Raw genomic sequence first — 24,740 nt, forward strand, 5'->3', positions numbered from 1 at the left:
AAGGAATTGAGGCCAACTTAGAAAAGGTGGAGGCCATACTCAACATCCCCCCCCCCCCCCCCCCCCCCCCGGGGAACATAAACGAAGTGTAGAAACTTGCGGGTCGAGTGGCTCCAATCTGCCCCCAGTATCCAGATGGGGGAACCCATTGTCAGAGTTAAGCCCTCTGTCCATCCCAAGGCAGGTGAATGTAACTACTCTAGTGAAGAGCGGATGCTTTCCAAAAAGATAGTAAAAGCTCTTGTGCCTATTTCTCTCTAATTAGTTTGCCTATCTCTCAAATCACAAATAAGATACAACATAGTTTATGTATATAAGAGATGTTTGCAAGGTAAACCATGAATAATAGTAGTAATAGACAACAATATAAATATTATTACAATACTTATCTTAATTTTATAAAAATAGGCATCCATTGTTGGATAAAGCAATAAATGGTATATATCAAACTTGTAATTTTATAATCTCGACATAACTTCATCTCTTAACAACTTGTCATCACAAAATCTCTTGCAAATATTAAAAATAAATTAAGAAAAATAATAATATACAACAACAAAAATCATCAATAATGATAAAAAATAATTAAATTAATGAGGATGATCTTAAAACTAATGATGATGATAATATGAAAAGATGATGCAATGATAATGTAATGAGATCATGATGATATCAAGATGAGGATATAATGAGATGGATCATGAGTCATGAAGATGAGGATGTGATGAGATCATGATGGTGTAGAAAGATGATGAGATGATAAATGGTAAGATGATGATGAATACAGGGATGTAAGGAAATGAATTGTGATAGTTATGAAGATGATGTAATGAGATCATGTTGATATGAAAAAATGATCGAATGATAAATGATATGAAGAGATGTTGAGATGATATATGATATGAAAAGATGATGAACTAAGACGAGCAAATCAATAAGTGCAAAACCCAACATATTGGCCTAGTATGCGTTGGAGAGTAAGGTTGCTTCCCGCTTGCATTCCACATGTCTACGAGCTTTAATTCACCCATTTGAAAGTCCAAGGGGTGAGTGCAGGGTTGGGCTTTGGGCCCACCATCCATTAATATATATATATAGATAAATAAAATCCTAATATCATATATTAAAAACATAAAATCCTAACAATAAATACCACTTTTTTTCTCTCTCAACCTTTTTACTGTCATTTCTCTCCTTTCAAGAGTCCATCCCCCTCCCCATTTCTCTTCTTCCCCTCCTCCTTCTCTTTTCCTCATTCCTTTCAGACTTTCAGGTCTCAATGGCCATCATCCCTCTTCTCTCTCTTTTTTCTTATCCTCCACATTTCCCTTCTTCTCCCCCACTTTTAAACTAGCTTCTCAGGTATCTCCATTATCATGGGTAATCATGGTCAAGCCACAGTTTACAACGGCAAGACCATAGTTTGGCCGTGGATTTCTACAACTCAATACCATGATTTTTATTATGGGTTAGAGACCCACTATGACTATGAGTGTTGACTTAGCATGTTTAACAACCCACTATGATGACCATGGGCTATAAAGATCTGTGATCCAAAACTGTGGTGTGGGTATGTGCATGATTATTATTTGGGTTCGTTTATTTGTTTCATTTTATCAATAATTTTGTGAGTTTGTTTTGGCTTTTTGTTGGATTTATGATATTTTTCTAATATTCAAATTTGTTTGTTTTGATATGCAAATTTCTTAATTTTTGTTTGGATTTTTATTGAAAACTTTGTTATAAAAAATGTGGTGTTGAACGGGGGGTGCTCTGACGGTGGTGGCACCAATCCACCCTAGGTATCCAAATGGAGGGCACCCACCATCGGTGTTAAGCCCCCCGACCCCCCCCCCCCCCCCCCCCCCCCCCAATCTATGTGAGAGCAAGTGAATGCATCTACTCTATGAAGAGTGGATGCTTTCCAAAATGATAATAAAAGCTCTTGTGCCTATTTCTCACTAATTCTTTAGCCTATCTCTCAAATCACAAATAAGAGACAACATAATATATATATATATATTGCAAGGCAAATTATCAATAATAGTAGTAATAGGGAATGCAAATAACAATATAAATATTATTACAATACTTATCTTAATTTTATAAAAATAGATTTCTATCATTTCTCAATAGAAAAATGAGAAATCGTCAAAGTCTTTAATAATATTATTCTTCAATGTATTTCGTATATAATAAATGATGTGAAGACCTTGACACTAAAATTGCATGATCTTTTTTGCCAATTGCCACCAAATTTGAAAGTGCTTTCATCATTGAATTCTTGTGGTTTGATTCACATAAACTATTGGATTAAATTTTTGGAAAAGTATGAATGAAGGCAAGTTGGGGGACTGATTGTGCACCAATCTCCGTGTACTGTGTAATAAAACGTGAGTTTTAATCAAACACCCTCGTAGCTGTTGCTACCAAGTACCCATTTCTATACTCGCCGTTCTTGACATCCTTTTCTGGTTTCTCAATCTGAATCTCCACCTCCCCAATGAAAAACGTTAGAAAGTGGTTAAAATAGCGAATTTTGCTAAGTATACGAACTATATTGCAAGAAATTTCTTCCTAAAATAGCGTCCCTGTATTCTTTGTCAGGGTATCAGCATCCCACGACAACTCAGATCGGTATCGAAAATCCACAGAAGAAAATGCGCAAAGAAATGTCTGCTCAAATTAGAACTACTTGGAAACCCAAAAGCCAGTTGTTAAAACCCAGAACAACTTGAGAACCAAAGTGGCATGCCTCTGCTTCTTCTGCTCTTCAACACCAATTCCAACCAATTCATCGATTACGAAATGAAACACCCCAGACAAAATCCAAACGAAAAGAAAGAAAAGTGCAAAATCAAAATGGAATTCACGGATTACTTTGCATTGGGAAATTCCGGAATGTAATAGCGGTGAGGAGCTTCGACTGGGAGTACGCGGCTGGGGCTGATGAACTGGCAACAGAGAGCGAGGAGAGCTGAGAGGGTTGAGTCGCAGACTGAGAGTGCGCAGTCGGTGAGTTCACGTTTTTTCTCTCTGTCTATTTTCTCTTTTGCGGCACTCTATTTTGCCGGGGCCAATTTGATTTAGACAACACGCGTTTCGTTTCTGTCGAGATGCTGCACCTTAGCATGGTTTCAAGTTGCTGGTCTAATTGGCGCTGGAACAGGTAGTAAGTCTTGACATGACGTGCGGAGATTGGTCCGCCAAGACACTTGTATGTAGTACCGTAAATTCTTACCCCTTTATACGTGTGAAACTTTGACCCTCTTCACCTGGTCTCACTTTCTAATAATCCTTTACAAACGTTAAACATTCTGGCTGTCCTCATAATAAAGAAGACGAAGACGCGGTGGATATGTAGTTTAGGAAAAGACAGGAGTAAGGTATGAAAGCCCAGAAAAGCGAGAGTTTTGAACAAAATTGCTTGCACTCTATTCTAAGTCAAAAAATTTATAGTCTCGCATTCTCTTCCTTCGTTTTTCTTTGCCAATATTTGCTCATTCTTCCATGATCTACTTGATTTTTCTTCGTCTTTGTTTCTTTAATGTCTTCCTTTGACGTCCAGAGCATCATACGTGTAATTTCAGCACCCGGTGGAATTCCAAACCAGACGGCCTCCAACTCCAACGAAACAACATGAAGCTTAAGACTTTCCTCTGCTTCCTCTGCCTCTTTATCTCTCTATGTCACTCCTTCGCAGCCCCGGCCTTGCTATTTCAGGCATGGCATACAACCCACTTTCTTTCTCTTTCTGTATCTTCTATCCTTCTGCATTCATGCATGGTAATCATTGTTTATAATCATATGTTATGATAGGGGTTCAATTGGGAATCGAGTAATAAAGGAGGATGGTACAATTCACTGAAGAACTCTGTTCAGGATTTGGCTAACGCTGAAATCACTCATGTCTGGCTTCCTCCTCCCTCTCAATCTGTTGCTTCCCAGGGTATCTCCAATTTCTCCTTGCCAAGTTCATTTCATAACTGGTCACAGTTTGGCCTTATTTTTTTGGCCCAGGTTTATCTGATCACATATTGTTACAAATGATGTCATGTTTAGTTGTCTCAATCTGTTTTTCTAGCTAGAAAATTGAGTATGTGGTCTGAATTTGGGTTACCGGTTGGATTAATTTCTTTTGGGTTGGCCCATTTGAAGGTTTTCCAATCTGCTTTGTGACTTGTATCTGATTCTCATGGAAGTATAATTGTTCAAGTAACATGCAAACCAGAACAACGTGCATATAAATAAGAGGTTGAACTACAGACAGCCAAAAATTAAATGTTTATTTTTATCATCTATATGATCCTGTGCTTGGTTTTTTGACAATAGAGTAGCTAAGAGATGCTCAATGTAAACTCGTTATATTCTAGGATACTTGCCGGGAAGGCTATATGATCTTGATGCCTCAAAATATGGATCTAAGGATGAACTGAAAGTATTGATTGCGGCTCTACATGAGAAGGGAATTAAAGCCGTTGCTGACATAGTGATAAATCATAGAACTGCTGAGAAGCGAGATGGCAGAGGAATTTGGTGCATCTTTGAAGGTGGGACTCCAGATGCACGTCTTGACTGGGGTCCATCCTTCATTTGCAAGGATGACACAGCCTATTCAGATGGTACTGGGAATCTTGACAGTGGAGAGAGCTATGACCCTGCACCTGACGTTGATCATCTTAATCCACTAGTACAGAAAGAGTTGTCAGAATGGATGAATTGGCTCAAGACTGAGATTGGATATGATGGGTGGCGATTTGATTTTGTGAAGGGCTATGCCCCTAGTATTACAAAAAATTATATGGAACAAACCAAGCCAGATTTTGCAGTAGGGGAAAACTGGAATTCTCTTGCTTATGGAGATGATGGGAAACCTAATCCCAACCAGGATGCACATCGTGGTGCTCTAGCTGAATGGGTTAGGTCTGCGGGTGGGGCTGTCACTGCATTTGATTTCACAACCAAAGGAATTCTGCAAGCAGCTGTGGAAGGGGAGTTGTGGAGGTTAAAGGACTCCAACGGAAAGCCACCAGGATTGATTGGAATAAAGCCAGAAAGTGCTGTGACATTTATTGACAACCATGACACAGGGTCTACTCAAAATATGTGGCCATTCCCCTCTGATAAAGTCATGCAGGGATATGTTTACATTCTAACTCATCCTGGCACCCCAACCATTGTAATTTCCATCTTATTTATTCGTATAATTTTTTGTTCTGAAGATGGCTAATAATTAATAATGGTATCATACCATCATACCAACTTTGTTGACCAAAAGTGATTGTTTTATGCTTTGCAGTTCTATGATCATTTCTTTGATTGGGGTTTAAAGGAGGAAATAAGCAAATTGACTACAATTAGGTTGAGGAATGGGATCAATACTAGAAGCATTGTGAGCATACTAGCATCCGATGGTGATTTATATGTAGCTGGGATTGATGACAAGATCATCATGAAGATTGGGCCAAAGATGGATCTTGGAAACCTCATTCCCTCAAACTTCCAAGTTTCTACCTCTGGCAAAGATTACTGTGTGTGGGAGAAAAAGGGGAATAGAAATGTATTTGTGCTTAATGAATATCATAAATCCATAATGCTCTGTTACTAGTACTTAAATGTAGAATAAAGTTTGGCCCCCCTTGAGCTGCTTAATCTAAGCCCTTATTAGTAGATCTCTGGTCACTTGTGTGAGGCTGACATTAGCGAGGAGCATATGTGAGGAGCATGATCATTGGCGCACAGGCGCACATGGGGTATTCCTGCAGTCCTGATATGTGAGGAGCATGCTCGTGTTGGGAAATAAAACATATTGCCAGCACAATCGCAATTAAGCTCCATTCTACATGATTTTGGGTTTTCCTTGAGTGCATGCATCTGGAATGCAGAGCATAATGGGGGAGATAGATAGAGAGAATATAATTAAAGCAATGTTTTTTTAAAAAAGAAAAGGGTGATACTCCTATTTTATTGATAACCCTCACTTTTGGCAGATAAATACCTCTTACAAGTAAATTTTGGGGGATACAAGAAATCCCAACAAGACCAAGGCCTTGAAAAAACTATGTCTATACCCTGTATTAATTGCAGTTGAAATCTACAAACCAAAAGAACAAATGCTAACATGCCATCAGATAAAAGTGACTAACTCGAGGCATTTTCATAACATCCATCCTATATTCCCCCAGTGCCAAAGATGGCAACTGATTAGCCAATGAATAGGCCAAGATGGCCGAAGCTCCTAACTTTGCAAGATGATCAGCCACAAAATTACCCTCTCGATAAGAATGCTATATAGAATAATCTAACACTTGCTGGAATCCAAGAATGTCCTCCCAAATATGAAAATATCGCAATGGTGGAGAAGTGAAATTATGGAACCACTGAACAACAATAGCTAATCAGTTTCAAAGAGAATATTCGAATAGTCTAGCTGTAAACAATTCAACAAACCTTGTTTCAATGCCATCAACTCTGCCAGTGTGTTAGTTCCATTTCCCAAATAAAGTGAGAATGCAAACATAAGCTCTCTATCTGCATTCCTCAACACAACATCACAGCCTACCATACCAGGATTTCCAAGAGCAGACCCATCAATGCTAAACTCTAAATGTCCAGAAGGGGGAGATGCTGCCAAGTCACTGGTAAAGGTCTCTTAACCCAGAGTTCAATAGGATTACTACCCAAAACCTGTAGAGAGATCTGAGCATGAAATCGAAGCTGCTGAGGTGGCTTAATGAGGCCATTATACTCAATTACACAAAGTTTTATCTTCTGAACTACTGCTGCAGCCACAGGTTCTGAACTACTGCTGCAGCCACAGGTTCCTTACCATTTTGCATTTCGAGCCAGCCATATGTCCCCCGTAAAGTAAAAACAGGAGTTATGGAAACCAAAATAGAAGCTTGATCACCATCTCAAAAACCTGTCCTTCTATAGTAATGAAAGATTTGAAAAACCAAGGATTGCAGTAAAATGCTCCCATACCAACAAGCTTAATCTCCTTCAGCAAATAAGCGCTCAATATTTTCAATATTAGTTGCCATTTACAGCAATGACATTTTGAAACTAATGGAATGTCACATCTTCTGATAATTGCACCAATAGATATAGCATCAAATGCTAATCTCCAAACAAATACTTAAGAGAGATCAAATTACTCCAAATTACTTGGGCTAGCAAAAAATCTGGGTATGCTTTTTCAATACCTGCCAAGCAGATTTCATGGTAAAACTCCCTTCCTTTGTGTGTTTCCAGACTCTGATCTGCTCCTGATCTCAAAAAAATGGGGAATTTGGATACTTCCTGCACTAATCGACTGCCTCCATGCTGGTTCGATAAAGTTACATTCCAGCGGGAACCTTCAATGAGATCTTTTTACAATAGAGCAGGTTGTACAGCTGAATAACCCTTCTGAATGAATCATATAGATACTTCAGAACTCCAGTTTTCTGACCATAAGTTTATTTTGCCTTCTCTAATTTTCCATGTGCTTTCAGAGAGTATGAAATGGAAAAGGTTGAGAAAACCTGATGAAGCTGATTAATAACCTTTTTGGCGTGTATATTCAGGAGTATATGGATAGGCATTGAAGATTAGACCTGTTTTAATAATACAAGCTTACCACCAGATGAAAGCAGCTTCCATTTCCACCCTGCTACCTTCCTATTAACTTTTTCCACCAGTGGTTAAAGCATTGCTACTGAGAGTTTTTTCATTTTGGTCTTGATTCCTAAAAAATTTGATAAGTTGAATTTCTTAGGTTAATTCAAAGAGAGTGGTAGGATCTACTTTCGATCTTTGGATTTGAAAGGATTTTAAAATTAAATCTTCGAGAGAAATATTGCTTTCTGCAGGGTTTGTAAGGTACGAAGTGTGGCACCTCTATCAAAATCTTGTGACAACATTTTTAATCAGCTGGTGCACGGTGGAGTTTCCCCAGATGAGCTTCATGATACAGTTTCAATCAGGTCTCTTATTTGGTTCTTAGGCTTCTACTTCTCTCTTTTTTTTTTTTCTTGATTACTTTGTCTTGATAAGCAACACTATAGAAGAATGAACTCTTAAAAATTACAACATGTTTATTTTCTTTTCCTTTGGCAAGAAAAAAAAATGTCATTTGGGAGTCTAGAAACTGCATTACTCCACTAACCTCAGCTAGGCAAAATTGTTAGAATAGAGCTTCTGTTATGGCAAGATTAGATTTTATCTTTTTTTATTGTCCATTTATTGTTCTTGATGTTGGAATGATTGTTCTGTAGGAGGTTGAATTTGTTCTTAAAGTACATCCCACACAAATTAATCGGCACACATTACAACATAAGCACATTGAAATATTATATCTTAATATTGTTTTGAATTTTCTCTTATTCTAACGTTGCCTTTCCTTTTAGCATCTCTTAGACTACATGAAGATCGAGAAATGCTGATCAAAGATCTGGTACTGTTTTCCTAATGGCATAACATCCCTCCTAAAGTTCTTTTCCAAGTGTGTCAGTGTGTGGTGGGTGGGGGTACCACTTGTATCTATAAGATAATGTGGAGAAAAATTGTGGAATTCTTGCATTTATTTGATTCTCAGATTGTATACGGCTTTTGTAGGTAAGAGACAAAACTTTGATACGGCATGTGAGTAATAGATTCAGTCTTGTTTTTGTAGGTGAGAGAAATAACTTCAATCTGGCAGACAGACGAGCTTAAGTGCTACAAACCTACGCCTACTGAAGAAGCCAGGGCCAGTATGCTACAGGAAGCTAAGAATTGTTACATACCACATGTTCTGTTTCTCTGTAAAATCCCATAAACTTAGCTGCACCTGCTCATTTTATTATCTTAGGCTTGAACATTGTGGAGCAGTCCCTTTGGAAAGCTGTACCACATTGCTAACGCCGTCTCAGCAATGCCTTAAAGAAGGTTTGTCTTCAATCGGTGTTTGCATGTTTAGTAGCTATTGTTTTTGTTATCCCTTTTTCTGATAGATTTTCTTTCTTACTCTTACTTTTTCCCTCACAGCATACTGGAAGGCCTCTTTCGTTAACTTGCACACCAATTAAGTTTGGGTCTTGGATGGGAGGTGATAGAGATGGAAATCCGAATGTAACAGCAAAGGTAAGTTGTCTAAAATTTTTTATCTGTGAAATTAATTTATCCTGCTTCTTTGTGATAATATCTTCAACATGTTTACAATTGTTCCTCTTCCAAATGATTTCCTTTGTATGAGATGATATCTTTCCCTTGATTAAGCTTGCATAGTGTATATTACTGACCTTCTGAATGTAGATGTAGTGTATGGTCCTGTAGGATCATTGTTTGACAACATACTAGAAACATTGTAGAGAAGGCCTGTGTCATTCTTTTGAACGGGAATATATTGAAAAAGAAAACTGTCTGCACGCAATCAATTTCTGAACTGTTCCCCTGATATTAACGAAGAGGCATAGTGGATCTTTTTCACCCTTTAAGAGGATTAGGTGGTAGCCAACAAATTTCAGTTGTGTGGAAAATGGTTCCTACATGCATTAGTTGGGGTAATTGGTGAGAAAAGAATGAAAACATTTTGAGGACTGTGAATACATGATGGAGGAGTTGAATACTTTCTTTCTCAACACTCTCCTCCTTGGACAGCTTCCATAGGTTTTAATGGGCTTAGTTTCCACGATTTTCTTGTATCTTTTTCTTTTTCTATTTCTAGCTAGGCAACTTTCTTTTACACATCTCATGGTATTTGGATTTTCCTTTTGCACTTACAAGGAAAATCTTATTGCTTATCACAAAATTAATGAAGAGGTTCGAGTAAACTGTAATTTCTGCTTCCTTATTTTGATTAGTAATGATCTGAGCAGTTTTTGGAATAGTTGGTAATTCTCTACATTATTTTGAAGAGCTCTATTTTTTTTAATCAATAAAAAATTGTTTACCGATTAAAAAAAAAAACTTTTTTTTTTTTGATAAATAAAATAAAATAAAAAAAAAAAAAAAAAAAAAAAAAAAAAAAAAAAAAAACTTTAAGAGCTTGTATGTTTGTTTCACGTTTTAAAATATGTAGGTGGTTTAAATATCCTTTTGCTCTTCCAATTTAAGATGTGTACGTATGCTGTCTCATTTTATTATCTATATTGATTTGCTTAAAGTGGACATCACTATTAGAACCAATTCTCTACATTAATGTAATGTTTGTGATATCTTGGAAAATCACATAACGTAGTGGAAGCTGTCTTTGTTATTCTATGTTTTAAGAGTTTAATTTGGGTGGCGTTCTGCTAAAGAATTGCTTCCTTTAAAATGTGCTAGCATAGATTATGATACAAACCTATGCTTCAATTTCACTGTGCTTTTGCTACTGAAGTAGATGATGGCATCAAGTGATTTTCTTTCTATTGCTTCAGGTCACAAAGGATGTCTCTCTTGTATCTAGGTGGATGGCTATTGATTTGTACTCGATGAGATGCAATTCTGTGTCATCTGTAGAGAGTTATACTGTGTTGTGAATACATAACTATTTCATTAAAGTTTTATATTGATAGAATTGAAATAATTATGCCCAAAATCATTTGCCATGTTCTTAAGCTATTTTTTTTTCTCAACATGTTCTTAAGCTATTACAGTTTTAGTATCAATACCTTTGTGTTGTATGTAATGAATAAATTTCTTAATCAAGCTTGTACTATTTAGGCCTTTTTTTTTTTTAAGAAAAAACACTATAACCCGACCCGTTCAATAAATCTGTCCAGCCCACCCCGTTAAATACAGGTTCAACTAAACAACAGGTTGGAAATCATCCAACCTGCTGTTTAACGGGCGAAAGAGCAGCTCTATGACTCCATTCCAATTTCCAAACCCTCTCTCTCTCTCTCTCTCTCTCTCTCCCCAATCATGCATGTAGAAAACCAAGTCTCTCCATTTGAAGCTCACCAAGCAGTTGTTCCAGCTCACCATAGCAAGCCAACTCTAGGGGTGAGATTCGGCTGGTCTGGACCGGACCGGACCCAATTCGGTCCGGTCCAATTTTGGAAGGATCGAACTCATTCGGTCTGATCCCGGTCCAGGGGTGTTCCGGACCGGACTAGACCGAATGAAAAAAATATATATAATTTATATATATATTATTTATATAAATAATTTTATAAATTAATTATATAATTTTTAACTAATACTAATATTTATAATTATATACTAATACTAATATTTATACTAATACTAATAATCTAATATGGTATTAAAAAAAATAATACTAATAGTCTAATATTATAATATACTATAGTTATACTAATATAGACTATATAGTTATATTAAATACTATAAGTAATACTAATACTTATACTAATATAGTTATAACTATATATTTAGTATGAATATATTATTATATTCTTTAATGTATAACTATAATATATAGTACTAGTACATATTAATATATTAACATATTATAAGAGTTATAGTATAAATTATAACATAGAAAATATAATATACTAAATCACTATAACAGTATAACTAATACTAATATATAGCTATACTATTAGTCTACTATTAATACTATTAGTCTATTATATAGTCTAAGACTCTCAATTCTAATATAGGTTTTATAGCTATAACTAATACTAATATTATTAATACTAATAATATAGAAAATAGTTATACTATTAATACATATAGTTATTAGTTATAGTATTAGTACTAGTGTATTATTAGTTATAATAAATAAGTTAATAACTATTATTAATTTACTATATACTAATAGACTAATAGTATTAGCATATTACTAATATATATATATATAATAGTATACTATAAGTATATATATGAAATATATCACAATATAATTATATAAGTATTAAACAAAATGTCATGGGATTTTAAAAATAAAAAAAAAAAAGGTCAAGGGTGGACCAAATGGACTGTCCCGACCCTTAGGGAGCTCGGTCTGGTCCAGGGTTTAGTCCGGTCCAAGGTGGGAAAACCCTGGACCGAATAGGTCCGGTTCAGTCCACAAAACCTCCTCCAACTGGACCGGACCGGATTGAACTCACCCCTAGCCAACTCCATCCACCGTCCATGATAAGCTACTTTTGTCAGTGCATTGTGGGTTTGAGTTCATGGCTGCTCTTTCGTTCTACTTTGGAACTCTTAATACTGCAAACTTTCAAATTGAACCTTTGATCTAGATTTATCGCTCCGGTCCTCTGCCCTACAAGCTTTTCTGCAAGACGAGGTCAAAATGGTATGTCTCTTTCTGTCTTTGCGTACAATTCTTCTATTTTCTTAGAAACCAAACGCAGTTCAATGTTTTGTACAACCTACTGAATTTAGTTAAATGTTGTTTTTTTTATACTATTGCGTTGGGTATGATTTTGCTTATTCAATCTGTATAAGTTGTTTCCCTGTGTTGCAATTTGTGTGTTTGCTGGTTAAGTTTTTAGAAAAAGAAAGATAATGGGTGTGATCCTTTTTTATCTGAATTATTTTCTAAATGTAATGAGTTATTCCCTTCCAGCGGTCTTGCTAAGTTTTATTGGGTTCTAATCCTGAAACCTTCTGCAATTTTTTATTTTTTGTTTTCTCTAGTAAAGATACCTAGCTGGAGTTTAATGCAGCAAATAGCTAACCCGCTAGGATCTAGATTTATCTCGAATAGTCAGAGACGACAAGCATTTCTGTGTGTGCTTTCCTTTTGAAATCATAAAATGAGCTTGCTGCTGTAAGCTTCATAGAAAGGAACTAAACACAAATTCAAAGAAATGTAAAAATATATCAAATTAATCCTTAATTGTAACTTAAAAGGCAAATAGGTGATTATAAGTTTGACTCACCTTGACCTGATTTTGTAAGGACTGGACATAATTAATTATCTCATCCAGCATCACTGCCATTCCCATGCTCTGTAATCCAAATGCATGCATTTTTTAATTTTAACCCAATAATAAACTATAATTATCTTCTATTTTGTTCTAAAATTTGGTCATTTTCTTTACCTTATAGCGTCTAGGGACAATGTCTTGCAAGCATCTGAGTCTGTCATTGATCTTTCCTCTTCTAACCTGATTGAAAACAAAGCATTCATCAAACCCAAAATCACTTTCAAATCATAAATAAGTAATTTGTAGTAATATATGCCCAAAACCCTCTTGTATACAACAATCTCAATATACTAAAGATCTAGAAAAATGCAAGGCTATATAAATGATATTTGTAGTCATGGATAAAGCTTGTATGCCGCCTGCGGTTGACCGCTCGGGTTGACCGCTGGGCAAAAAAATTTTTTTTTTTTTTTTGTTTTTTACTTAATGATTAAGAAAGTGATTTTAAATGTATTGATGTATTTTTTTTTTTACTTAATGATTAAGAAAGTGATTAAAAAAATGTGAAATGAAAAATGAAAAAAAAAAAAAAAAAATTTAACCGCCCAGCGGTACATTTGGGGCGGCATAGTAGCCGGACCCTTGTAGTCATATAGTACGCAAGTGTCATATGGGATCTACATAAAAGAATTAATTTTTTAATAGTAAATCTCTCTTTTTCAAAATGAGTGCGCATAACTCATTATTGTATCTAATTTAAACTGATAGAGATTTTAACTGATATTTCATTGTGCATATATTGGAAAAAAAAATATTATATTATATTTACAATTTTAGAGTATTCAATCATCCCACACTCCGTTTGAAACACTATGAGACTCATCTTAAAAAGAGAGTCTTATCAGGAATTTTAAATTTACTGATTTTTTTTCAAAATAAATACATAGAATTTGTACACTCAAACTCTTAAAGATCATTTCTCAATAGAAAAATGAGAAATCGTCAAAGTCTTTAACAATATTATTCTTCAATGTATTTCGTATACAATAAATGATGTGAAGACCTTGACACTAAAGTTGCATGATCTTTTTTGCCAATTGCCACCAAATTTGAAAGTGCTTTCATCATTGAATTCTTGTGGTTTGATTCACATAAACTATTGGATTAAATTCTTAGAAAAGTATGAATGAAGGTAAGTTGGGGGACCGATTGCGCACCAATCTACGTGTACTGTTTAATAAAACGTGAGTTTTAATGAAGAAAAAATCTAGTTACAAACACAATTATGTACTAATATGTGTACCAATCTATTGTGATTGGTTAAAAAGTAGATTTTATTAAAAATAATACTAATTTAAATTTTAAATATGAAGGAATCGGTATTGATACGCAGATTAATATGGACTTGCAAAACTCTTTAATCAAACACCCTCGTAGCTGTTGCTACCAAGTACTCATTTCTATACTCATCTCCATCTCCCCAATGAAAAACGTTAGAAAGTGGTTAAAATAGCGAATTTTGCCAAGTATACGAACTATATTGCAAGAAAATTCTTTCTAAAATAGGGTCCCTGTATTCTTTGTCAGGGTATCAGCATCCCACGACAACTCAGATCGGTATCGAAAATCCACAGAAGAAAATGCGCAAAGAAATGTCTGCTCAAATTAGAAGTACTTGGAAACCCAAAAGCCAGTTGTTAAACCCAGAACTACTTGAGAACCAAAGTAGCATGCCTCTGCTTCTTCTGCTCTTCAACACCAATTCCAACCAATTCATCGATTACGAAATGAAACACCCCAGACAAAATCCAAACGAAAAGAAAGAAAAGTGCAAAATCAAAATGGAATTCACGGATTACCTTGCATTGGGAAATTCCGGAATGTAATAGCGGTGAGGAGCTTCGACTGGGAGTACGCGGCGGGGGCTGATGAACTGGCAACAGAGAGCGAGGAGAGCTGAGAGGGTTGAGTCGCAGACTGAGAGTGCGCAGTCGGTGAGTTCACGTTCTTTCCCTATGTCTATTTTCTCTTTTGCGGCACTCTATTTCGCCGGCGCCAATTTGATTTAGACAACACCCGTTTCGTTTCTGTCGAGATGCTGCACCTTAGTATGGTTTCAAGTTGCTGGTCTAATTGGCGCTGGAACAGGGAGTAAGTCTTGACGTGGCGTGCGCAGATTGGTCCGCCAAGACGCTTGTATGTAGTACTGTAAATTCTTATCCCTTTATGAAACTTTGACCCTCTTCACCTGTTCTCACTTTCTAATAATCCTTTGCAAACGTCAAACATTCCGGCTGTCCTCATAATAAAGAAGACGAAGACGAAAACGAAGATGCGGTGGATATGTCGTTTAGGAAAAGACAGGAGTAAGGTATGAAAGCCCAGAAAAGCGAGAGTTTTGAACAAAATTGCTTGCACTCTATTCTAGGTCAAAAAATTTATAGTCTCGCATTCTCTTCCTTCGTTTTTCTTTGCCAATATTTGCTCATTCTTCCATGATCTACTTGATTTTTCTTCGTCTTTATTTCTTTAATGTCTTCCCTTGACGTCCAGAGCATCATACGTGTAATTTCAGCGCCCGGTGGAATTCCAAACCAGACGGCCTCCAACTCCAACGAAACAACATGAAGCTTAAGACTTTCCTCTGCTTCCTCTGCCTCTTTATCTCTCTATGTCACTCCTTCGCAGCCCCGGCCTTGCTATTTCAGGCATGGCATACAACCCACTTTCTTTCTCTTTCTGTATCTTCTATCCATCTGCATTCATGCATCGTAATAATTGTTTATAATCATATGGTATGATAGGGGTTCAATTGGGAATCGAGTAATAAAGGAGGATGGTACAATTCACTGAAGAACTCTGTTCATGATTTGGCTAATGCTGGAATCACTCATGTCTGGCTTCCTCCTCCCTCTCAATCTGTTGCTCCCCAGGGTATCTCCAATTTCTTGTTCTTGCCAAGTTCATTTCATAACTGGTCACAGTTTGGCCTCACTTTGTAGTCCCAGGTTTATTTGATCACATATTGTTTTACAAATGATGCCATGTTTAGGTTCGGTTTGGTAATAGAGAATTTTGAGATTAGAATTTTGAGTTTTAAGATGAAATATTGAAATATTATATTTTATTATTATTATTTTTTTAGGATTCGAAAAAGTTAAGAAAAAGTTGAATTATTTATTATATTTTGTAAAGGGATATGAGAAAGTTGTAATGATAAGATGAGAATTTTGAGTTTAAGATGAGAATTTTTATGTGCTAAACCGAACGAGTTGTCTGAATCTGTTTTTCTAGCTAGAAAATTGAGTATGTGGTCTGAATTTGGGTTGCCGGTTGGGTTAATTGCTTTTGGGTTGGCCTACTTGAAGTTTTTCCAATCTGCTTTGTGACTTATATTTGATTCTCATGGAAATATGATTGTTCAAGTAACATGCAAACAACAACAGCGTGCATACAAATAAGACGTTGAGCTACAGACAGCCAAAAATTAAATGTTTATTTTTATCATCTATATGATCCTCTGCTTGGTTTTTTGACAATAGAGTAGCTAAGAGATGCTCAATCTAAACTCGTTATATTCTAGGATACCTGCCGGGAAGGCTATATGATCTTGATGCCTCAAAATATGGATCTAAGGATGAACTGAAAGTATTGATTGCGGCTCTACATGAGAAGGGAATTAAAGCCGTTGCTGATATAGTGATAAATCATAGAACTGCTGAGAAGCGAGATGGCAGAGGAATTTGGTGCATCTTTGAAGGTGGGACTCCAGATGCACGTCTTGACTGGGGTCCATCCTTCATTTGCAAGGATGACACAGCCTATTCAGATGGTACTGGGAATCCTGACAGTGGAGAGAGCTATGACCCTGCACCTGACATTGATCATCTTAATCCACTGGTACAGAAAGAGTTGTCAGAATGGATGAATTGGCTCAAGACTGAGATTGGATATGATGGGTGGCGATTTGATTTTGTGAAGGGCTATGCCCCTAGTATTACAAAAAATTATATGGAACAAACCAAGCCAGATTTTGCAGTAGGGGAAAACTGGAATTCTCTTGCCTATGGAGATGATGGGAAACCTAATCCCAACCAGGATGCACATCGTGGTGCTCTAGCTGAATGGGTTAGGTCTGCGGGTGGGGCTGTCACTGCATTTGATTTCACAACCAAAGGAATTCTGCAAGCAGCTGTGGAAGGGGAGCTGTGGAGGTTAAAGGACTCCAACGGAAAGCCACCAGGATTGATTGGAATAAAGCCAGAAAGTGCTGTGACATTTATTGACAACCATGACACAGGGTCTACTCAAAATATGTGGCCATTCCCCTCCGATAAAGTCATGCAGGGATATGTTTACATTCTAACTCATCCTGGCACCCCAACCATTGTAATTTCCATCTTATTTATTCGTATAATTTTTTGTTCTGAAGATGGCTAATAATTAATAATGGTATCATACCATCATACCAGCTTTGTTGACCAAAAGTGATTGTTTTATGCTTTGCAGTTCTATGATCATTTCTTTGATTGGGGTTTAAAGGAGGAAATAAGCAAATTGACTGCAATTAGGTCGAAGAATGGGATCAATACCAGAAGCATTGTGAGCATACTAGCATCCGATGGTGATTTATATATAGCTGGGATTGATGACAAGATCATCATGAAGATTGGGCCAAAGCTGGATCTTGGAAATCTCATTCCTTCAAACTTCCAAGTTTCTACCTCTGGCAAAGATTACTGTGTGTGGGAGAAAAAGTGAAGAATAGTAATGTATTTGTGCTTATTCAATGTCATAATGCTCTATTACTAATACTTTAATGTAGAATAAAGTCTGGCCGCCCTTGAGCTGCTCAATCTAAACCCTTATTAGTAGGTCTCCGGTCACTTGTGTGTGAGGCCGACATTAGTGAGAAGCATCTGTGAGGAGCATGATCATAGGCACGCATGGGGTATTCCTGCAGTCCTGATATGTGAGGAGCATGCTTGTGTTGGGAGGGTAAAACATATTGCTAGCATTATGGCAATTAAGCTCCATTCTACATGATTTTTGGGTTTTCCTTGTGTGCATGCATCTGGAATGCAGAGCGTAATGCGGGAGATAGATAGAGAGAATATAATTAAAGCAATGCTTTTTTTTAAAAAGAAAACGGCGATACCCCATTTTATTGATAACCCTCACTTTTGACAGATAAATACCTCTTACAAGTAAAGTTTGGAGGATACAAGAAATCCCAACAAAACCAAGGCCTTGAAAAAACTATGTCTATACCCTGTATTAACTGCAGTTGAAATCTACAAACCAAAAGAACAAATGCTAACATGCTATCAGATAAAAGTGACTGAATCAAGGCATTCTCTTAACATCCATCCTACATTCCCTCAATGCCAAAGATGGCAACTGATCAGCCAATGAATAGGCTGAGATGGTTGAAGCTCCTACCTTTGCAAGATGATCAGCCACAAAATTACCCTCTCGATAAGAATGCTGTATAGAATAATCTAACACTTGCTGGAATCCAAGAATGTCCCCCCAAATATGAAAAATCGCAAGGTGGAGTGAAATTATGAAACCATTGAACAACAATGGCTAATCAGTTTCAAAGAGAATATTCGAATAGTCTAGTTGTAAACAATTCAACAAACCTTGTTTCAATGCCATCAACTCTGCCAGTGTGTTAGTTCCATTTCCCAAATAAAGTGAAAATGCAAAAATAAGCTTGCTATCTGCATTCCTCAACACAACACCACATCCTACCATTCCAGGATTTCCAAGAGAAGACCTATCAATGCTAAACTTTAAATGTCCAGAAAGAGGCTGCCAAGTCACTGTTAAAGGTCTCTTAACCCAGAGTTCAATAGGATTACTACCCAGAACCTGTAGAGAGATCTGAGCATGAAATCGAAGCTGCTGAGGTGGCTTAATGGGGCCATTATACTCAATTACACAAAAGCAAAAGTTTTATCTTCTGAACTACTGCTGCAGCCACAGGTTCCTTACCATTTTGCATTTCGAGCTAGCCATATGTCCCCTGTAAAGTAAAAACAGGAGTTATGAAAACCAAAATAGAAGCTTGATCGCCATCTCAAAAACCTGTCTTTCTATAGTAATGAAAAATTTGAAAAACCAAGGATTGCAGTAAAATGCTCCCATACCAACAAGCTTAATCTCCTTCAGCAAATAAGCGCTCAATATTTTCAATATTAGTTGCCATTTATAGCAATGACATTTTGAAACTAATGGAATGTCACATCTTCTGATAATTGCATCAATAGATATAGCATCAAATGCTAATCTCCAAACAAATACTTAAGAGTGATCAAATTACTTTGGCTCGCAAAAAATCTAGGTATGCTTTTCCAATACCTGCCAAGCAGATTTCATGGTAAAATTCCCTTCCTTTGTGTGTTTCCAGACTCTGATCTGCTCCTAATCTCAAAGAAATGGGGAATTTGGATACTTCCTGCGCTAATCAACTGCCTCCATGCTGGTTCGATAAAGTTACATTCCAGCGGGCACCTTCAATGAGATCTTTTTACAATAGAGCAGGTTGTACAGCTGAATAACCCGTCTGAATGAATCATATAGATCCTTCTCAACTCCAGTTTTCTGACCATAAGTTTATTTTGCCTTCACTAATTTTCCATGCACTTTCAGAGAGTCTGAAATGGAAAAGGTTGAGAAAACCTGATGAAGCTGATTAATAACCTTTTTGGGGTGTATATTCAGGAGTATATGCATAGGCATTGAAGACTAGACCTGTTTTAATAATACAAGCTTACCACCAGATGAAAACAGCTTCCATTTCCACCCTGCTACCTTCCTCTTAACTTTTTCCACCAGTGGTTAAAGCATTGCTACTGAAAGATTTTTCGTTTTGTTCTTGATTCCTAAAAAATTTGATGAGTTGAATTTCTCAGTTTAATTCAGAGAGTGGTAGGATCTGCAGGGTTCGTAAGGTACAAAGTGTGGCGCTCTATCAAAATCTTGTGACGACATTTTTAATCAGCTGGTGCATGGTGGAGTTTCCCCAGATGAGCTTTATGATACAGTTTGCAATCAGGTCTCTTTTTTGGTTCTTAGGCTTCTGCTTCTCTTTTTTTTTTTTTTTTTTCTTGATTACTTTGTCTTGATAAGCAACACTATAGAAGAATGAACTCTTAAAAATTACAACTTGTTGTTTATTTTCTTTTCCTTTGGCAAGAAAAAAAAAATGTCATTTGGGAGTCTAGAAACTGCATTACTCCACTAACCTCAGCTAGGAAAATTGTTAGAATAGAGCTTCTGTTATGGCAAGATTAGATTTTATCTTTTTTTATTGTCCATTATTGTTCTTGATGTTGGAATGATTGTTCTGTAGGAGGTTGAATTTGTTCTTAATGTACATCCCACACAAATTAATCGTCACACATTACAATATAAGCACATTGAAATATTATATCTTAATATCGTTTTGGGTTTTCTTTTATTCTAACGTTGCCTTTCCTTTTAGCGTCTCTTAGACTACATAAAGATCGAGAAATGCTGATCGAAGATCTGGCATTGTTTTCCTATTGGCATAGCATCCCTCCTAAAGTTCTTTTCCAAGTGTGTCAGTGTGTGGTGGGTGGGGGTACTGCTTGTATCTATAAGATAATGTGGAGAAAAATTGTGGAATTCTTGCATTTATTTGATTCTCAGATTGTATACGGCTTTTGTAGGTAAGAGACAAAACTTTGATATGGCATGTGAGTCACAGATTCAGTCTTGTTTTTGTAGTTGAGAGAAATAACTTCAATCTGGCAGACAGACGAGCTTAGGTGCTACAAACCTACGCCTACTGAAGAAGCCAGGGCCGGAAGCTACGAGAAGCTAAGAATTGTTATATACCACATGTTCTGTTTCTCTGTAAAATCCTATAAACGTAGCTGCACCTGTTCATTTTATTATCCCAGGCTTGAACATTGTGGAGCAGTCCGCTTGGAAAGCTGTACCACATTGCTAATGCCTTCTCAGCAATGCCTTAAAGAAGGTTGCGTGTTTGGTAGCTACTGTTTTTGTTACACTTTTTTCTGATAGATTTTCTTTCTTACTCGTACTTTTTCCCTCACAGCATACTGGAAGGCCTCTTTCGTTAACTTGCACACTAATTAAGTTTGGGTCTTGGATGGGAGGTGATAGAGATGGAAATCCGAATGTAACAGCAAAGGTAAGTTGTCTAAAATTTTTTATCTGTGAAATTAATTTATCCTGCTTCTTTGTGATAATATCTTCAACATGTTTATAATTGTTCCTCTTCCAAATGATTTCCTTTGTATGAGATGATATCTTTCCCTTGATTAAGCTTGCATGGTGTATATTACTGACCTTCTGAATGTAGATGTAGTGTATGGTCCTGTAGGATCATGGTTTGACAACATACTAGAAACATTGTAGAGAAGGCCCGTGTCATTCTTTTGAACGGGAATATATTGAAAAAGAAAACTGTCTGCACGCAATTAATTTCTGAAATGTTCCCCTGATATTAACGAAGAGGCATAGTGGATCTTTTTCACCCTTTTAAGAGGATTAGGATTTAGGTGGTAGCCAACAAATTTCAGTTGTGTGGAAAATGGTTCCTACATGCATTAGTTGGGGTAATTGGTGAGAAAAGAATGAAAACATTTTGAGGACTGTGAATACATGATGGAGTAGTTGAATACTTTCTTTCTCAACACTCTCCTCCTTTGACAGCTTCCATAGGTTTTAATGGGCTTAGTTACCATGATTTTCTTGTATCTTTTTCTTTGTCTATTTCTTGCTTGGCAACTTTCTTTTACACATCTCATGGTACTTGGATTTTCCTTTTGCACTTACAAGGAAAATCTTATTGCTTATCACAAAATTAATGGAGAAAACTGTAATTTCTCCTTCCTTATTTTGATTAGTAATGATCTGAGCAGTTTTTGGAATAGTTGGTAATTCTCTACATTATTTTGAAGAGCTCTATTTTTTTTAATCAATAAAAAATTGTTTACCGATTAAAAAAAAAAACTTTAAGAGCTTGTATCTTTGTTTCACGTTTTAAAATATGTAGGTGGTGTAAATATCCTTTTTCTCTTCCAATTTAAGATGTGTATACGTATGCTGTCTCATTTTATTATCAATATTGATTTGCTTAAAGCAGACATAACTGTTAGAACCAATTCTCTACATTAATGTAATGTTTGTGATATCTTGGAAAGTCACATAACGTGGTGGAAGCTGTCTTTGTTATTCTACGTTTTAAGAGTTTAATTTGGGTGGTGTTCTGCTAAAGAATTTTTTCCTTTAAAATGTGCTAGCACAGATTATGATACAAACCAATGCTTCAATTTCACTGTGCTTTTGCTACTGAAGTAGATGATGGCATCAAGTGATTTTCTTTCTATTGCTTCAGGTCACAAAGGATGTCTCTCTTGTATCTAGGTGGATGGCTATTGATTTGTACTCAATGAGATGCAATTCTATGTCATCTGTAGAGAGTTATACTGTGTTGTGAATACATAACTATTTCATTAAAGTTTTATATTGATAGAATTGAAATAATTATGCACAAAATCATTTGCCATGTTCTTAAGCTTTTTTTTTTTTTTCTCAACATGTTCTTAAGCTATTACAGTTTTAGTATCAATACCTTTGTGTTGTATGTAATGAATACATTTCTTAATCAAGTTGTACTATTTAGGCCTTGTTTTAAAATTAAAAAAAAAAAAAAAAAAAACGCTATAACCCGACCTGTTCAATAAATCCGTCCAGCCCGCCCCATTAAATATGGGTTCAACTAAACAATGGGTTGGAAATCATCCAACCTGCTGTTTAACTGGCGAAAGAGCAGCCCAATGACTCCATTCCAACTTCCAAATCCTAGACCTCTCTCTCTCTCTCTCTCTCTCTCTCTCTCTCTCTCTCTCTCTCTCCCTGATCATGCATGCAGAAAACCAAGTCTCTCCATTTGAAGCTCACCAAGCAGTCGTTCCTTCGCAGCTCACCATAGCAGTCCAACTCCATCCACCGTCCACGGTAAGCTACTTTTGTCAGTGCATTGTGGGTTTGAGTTCATGGCTGCTCTTTCGTTCTACTTTGGAACTCTTTAAGACTGCAAACTTTCAAATTGAACCTTTGATCTAGATTTATCGCTCCGGTCCTCTGCCCTACAAGCTTTCCTGCAAGACGAGGCAAAAATGGTATGTCTCTTTCTGTCTTTGCATACAATTCTTCTACTTTCTTGGATTTTCTTAGAAACCAAACGTAGTTCAATGTTTTGTACAGTCTGCTGAATTTAGCTAAATGTTTTTTTTTTTATACTATTGCGTTGGGTATGATTTTGCTTATTCAATCTGTATAAGTTGTTTCCCTGTGTTGCAATTTTTGTGTTTGCTGGTTAAGTTTTTGGAAAAAGAAAGATAATGGGTGCGATTCTTTTTTATCTGAATTATTTTTTTAAATGTAATGAGTTATTCCCTCCCAGCGGTCTTGCTTAGTTTTATTGGGTTCTAATCCTGAAACCTTCGGCAATTTTGTATTTTTTGTTTTCTCTAGTAAAGAGACCTAGCTGGAGTTTAATGCAGCAAATTGCCAACCCTCTAGGATCTAGATTTATCGCGAATAGTCAGAGACAACTAGCATTTCTGTGTGTGCTTTCCTTTTGAAATCATAAAATGAGCTTGCTGCTGTAAGCTTCATAGAAAGGAACTAAACACAAATTCAAAGAAATGTAAAAATATATCAAATTAATCCTTAATTGTAACTTGAAAGGCAAATAGGTGATTATAATTTTGACTCACCTCGACCTGATTTTGTAAGGACTGGACATAATTAATTATCTCATTCAGCATCACTGCCATTCCCATGCTCTGTAATCCAAAATGCATGCATTTTTTAATTTTAACCCAATAATAAACTATAATTATCGTCTATTTTGTTCTAAAATTTGGTTGTTTTCTTTACCTTAAGCATCTAGGGACAATGTCTTGCAAGCATCTGAGTCTGTCATTGATCTTTCCTCTTCTAAGCTGATTGAAAACAAAGCATTCATCAACCCCAAAATCACTTTCAAATCATAAGTAAGTAATTCTATGATAATTTTGGGGGGAAGGTGGTGTAAAGATTTACCCTTTCTGCTAAGCTGTGACTATCAGTAGCTTGTCCTCTTCTAGCTCTAACATGAACAACTTCCTTTGGTTTCTGATCTTCTTCCTTCTGGGTGTTTTTCTCTCTCTTCCCTCTTCCTGAACTCTGCAAAACATACAAAACAAACAACCCATGAAGCCAAAAACTGGTCAAAATAACATACTATTTCGTCGTCTTCTTTCTAGTAGAAAAGTATGCAGAGGAAATATCAAATATAACCCCCGTGATGTTTCTTTGTGTTGAAAGCATTTCTGTACTATGCTATGCTTTCCATGCGATATATAAAGAACAGAGTCTCTGATTTGCTGTATCATGTAGAATATCTGAAATGCTATTGAGCTTTGCCTAGTGTTTTTAGCAATCTTCTAGGACATATTTCTTACTTATTTTTAAACTTTTTCATGTTGTCTATTTTTATATCATTTAATAATCATTTTTTCAGAGTTTGATCCAAAATCAAGTTTTATTTATATTGATGAGGAGTGACTCAACGCTTATAGTCTGCACATGGTGGCCATGTTAGCTGATCCAAGAACAATTCTATTATTGCTGTCATTTTGTGTGCTTCACAATTTGTAAAGATTTACTGTAATTGTATTGTATTATTTTTTTCATTTGTACTATTTTTATGATAATTATATGAGGTGGGTGATAAAACTATGAAAACATTTCAAAAAATGTTAAAAGCAGGGGTTTTCCCCGGGTCGGTTTATTTGTGACAGACACGACTGGGTCGGGTCGGACCCAAAAATGACTTGGGCGGGTCATGTTGCAGGCCTAGTACTATTATCTGCTTCTACAGCGGGCTTTTATATATAGGTA

At 36.3% G+C, this 24,740-nt stretch overlaps 2 protein-coding genes and 3 long non-coding RNA genes across 15 annotated transcripts; 3 read left to right on the top strand and 2 right to left on the bottom strand.

Moving 5' to 3' along the window:
* Positions 1-2,430: 2,430 nt before the first annotated feature.
* LOC122300317 (alpha-amylase-like) lies at positions 2,431-5,652 on the top strand. 5 transcript variants are annotated; one of them, XM_043110873.1, is made up of 5 exons: positions 2,431-3,015; positions 3,569-3,723; positions 3,820-3,949; positions 4,374-5,179; positions 5,300-5,652. In XM_043110873.1, exons 2-5 carry the CDS (start codon positions 3,640-3,642, stop codon positions 5,606-5,608), a joined length of 1,329 nt encoding a protein of 442 aa, XP_042966807.1. In that variant the 5' UTR covers positions 2,431-3,015; positions 3,569-3,639; the 3' UTR covers positions 5,609-5,652. The 5 variants fall into 5 exon arrangements, with proteins under 5 accessions (XP_042966807.1, XP_042966809.1, XP_042966808.1 ...); XM_043110875.1 differs by having other exon boundaries at positions 3,591-3,723; XM_043110874.1 differs by lacking the exon at positions 2,431-3,015 and adding an exon at positions 3,099-3,386 and having other exon boundaries at positions 3,591-3,723.
* Positions 5,653-11,961: 6,309 nt separating this feature from the next.
* Positions 11,962-17,644, top strand: LOC122300316 (alpha-amylase-like). 5 transcript variants are annotated; one of them, XM_043110869.1, is made up of 5 exons: positions 11,962-12,211; positions 15,342-15,496; positions 15,593-15,722; positions 16,372-17,177; positions 17,298-17,644. In XM_043110869.1, exons 2-5 carry the CDS (start codon positions 15,413-15,415, stop codon positions 17,547-17,549), a joined length of 1,272 nt encoding a protein of 423 aa, XP_042966803.1. In that variant the 5' UTR covers positions 11,962-12,211; positions 15,342-15,412; the 3' UTR covers positions 17,550-17,644. The 5 variants fall into 5 exon arrangements, with proteins under 5 accessions (XP_042966803.1, XP_042966804.1, XP_042966801.1 ...); XM_043110870.1 differs by having other exon boundaries at positions 15,364-15,496; XM_043110867.1 differs by lacking the exon at positions 11,962-12,211 and adding an exon at positions 15,017-15,159.
* On the bottom strand, positions 12,210-14,784 carry LOC122300320. The gene is made up of 3 exons (XR_006239984.1): positions 14,648-14,784; positions 12,963-13,028; positions 12,210-12,869 (listed from the first exon to the last, which is right to left on the bottom strand). It is a non-coding gene; the product is annotated as an uncharacterized LOC122300320 (long non-coding RNA).
* Positions 17,645-18,327: 683 nt separating the features above from the next.
* LOC122300319 lies at positions 18,328-24,309 on the bottom strand. Of its 3 annotated transcripts, none has more exons than XR_006239983.1 (4): positions 23,901-24,309; positions 23,736-23,800; positions 23,573-23,641; positions 18,328-22,951 (listed from the first exon to the last, which is right to left on the bottom strand). It is a non-coding gene; the product is annotated as an uncharacterized LOC122300319 (long non-coding RNA). The 3 variants fall into 3 exon arrangements; XR_006239982.1 differs by having other exon boundaries at positions 18,328-18,819; positions 19,155-23,641; positions 23,901-24,308; XR_006239981.1 differs by having other exon boundaries at positions 18,328-23,641.
* On the top strand, positions 20,656-24,607 carry LOC122300318. Its single transcript, XR_006239980.1, has 4 exons — positions 20,656-20,799; positions 20,881-22,808; positions 22,917-22,972; positions 24,361-24,607. It is a non-coding gene; the product is annotated as an uncharacterized LOC122300318 (long non-coding RNA).
* Positions 24,608-24,740: the final 133 nt, after the last annotated feature.

This window comes from Carya illinoinensis, chromosome 2, assembly GCF_018687715.1.
Source record: "Carya illinoinensis cultivar Pawnee chromosome 2, C.illinoinensisPawnee_v1, whole genome shotgun sequence".
Taxonomy (NCBI): Eukaryota; Viridiplantae; Streptophyta; class Magnoliopsida; order Fagales; family Juglandaceae; genus Carya; species Carya illinoinensis.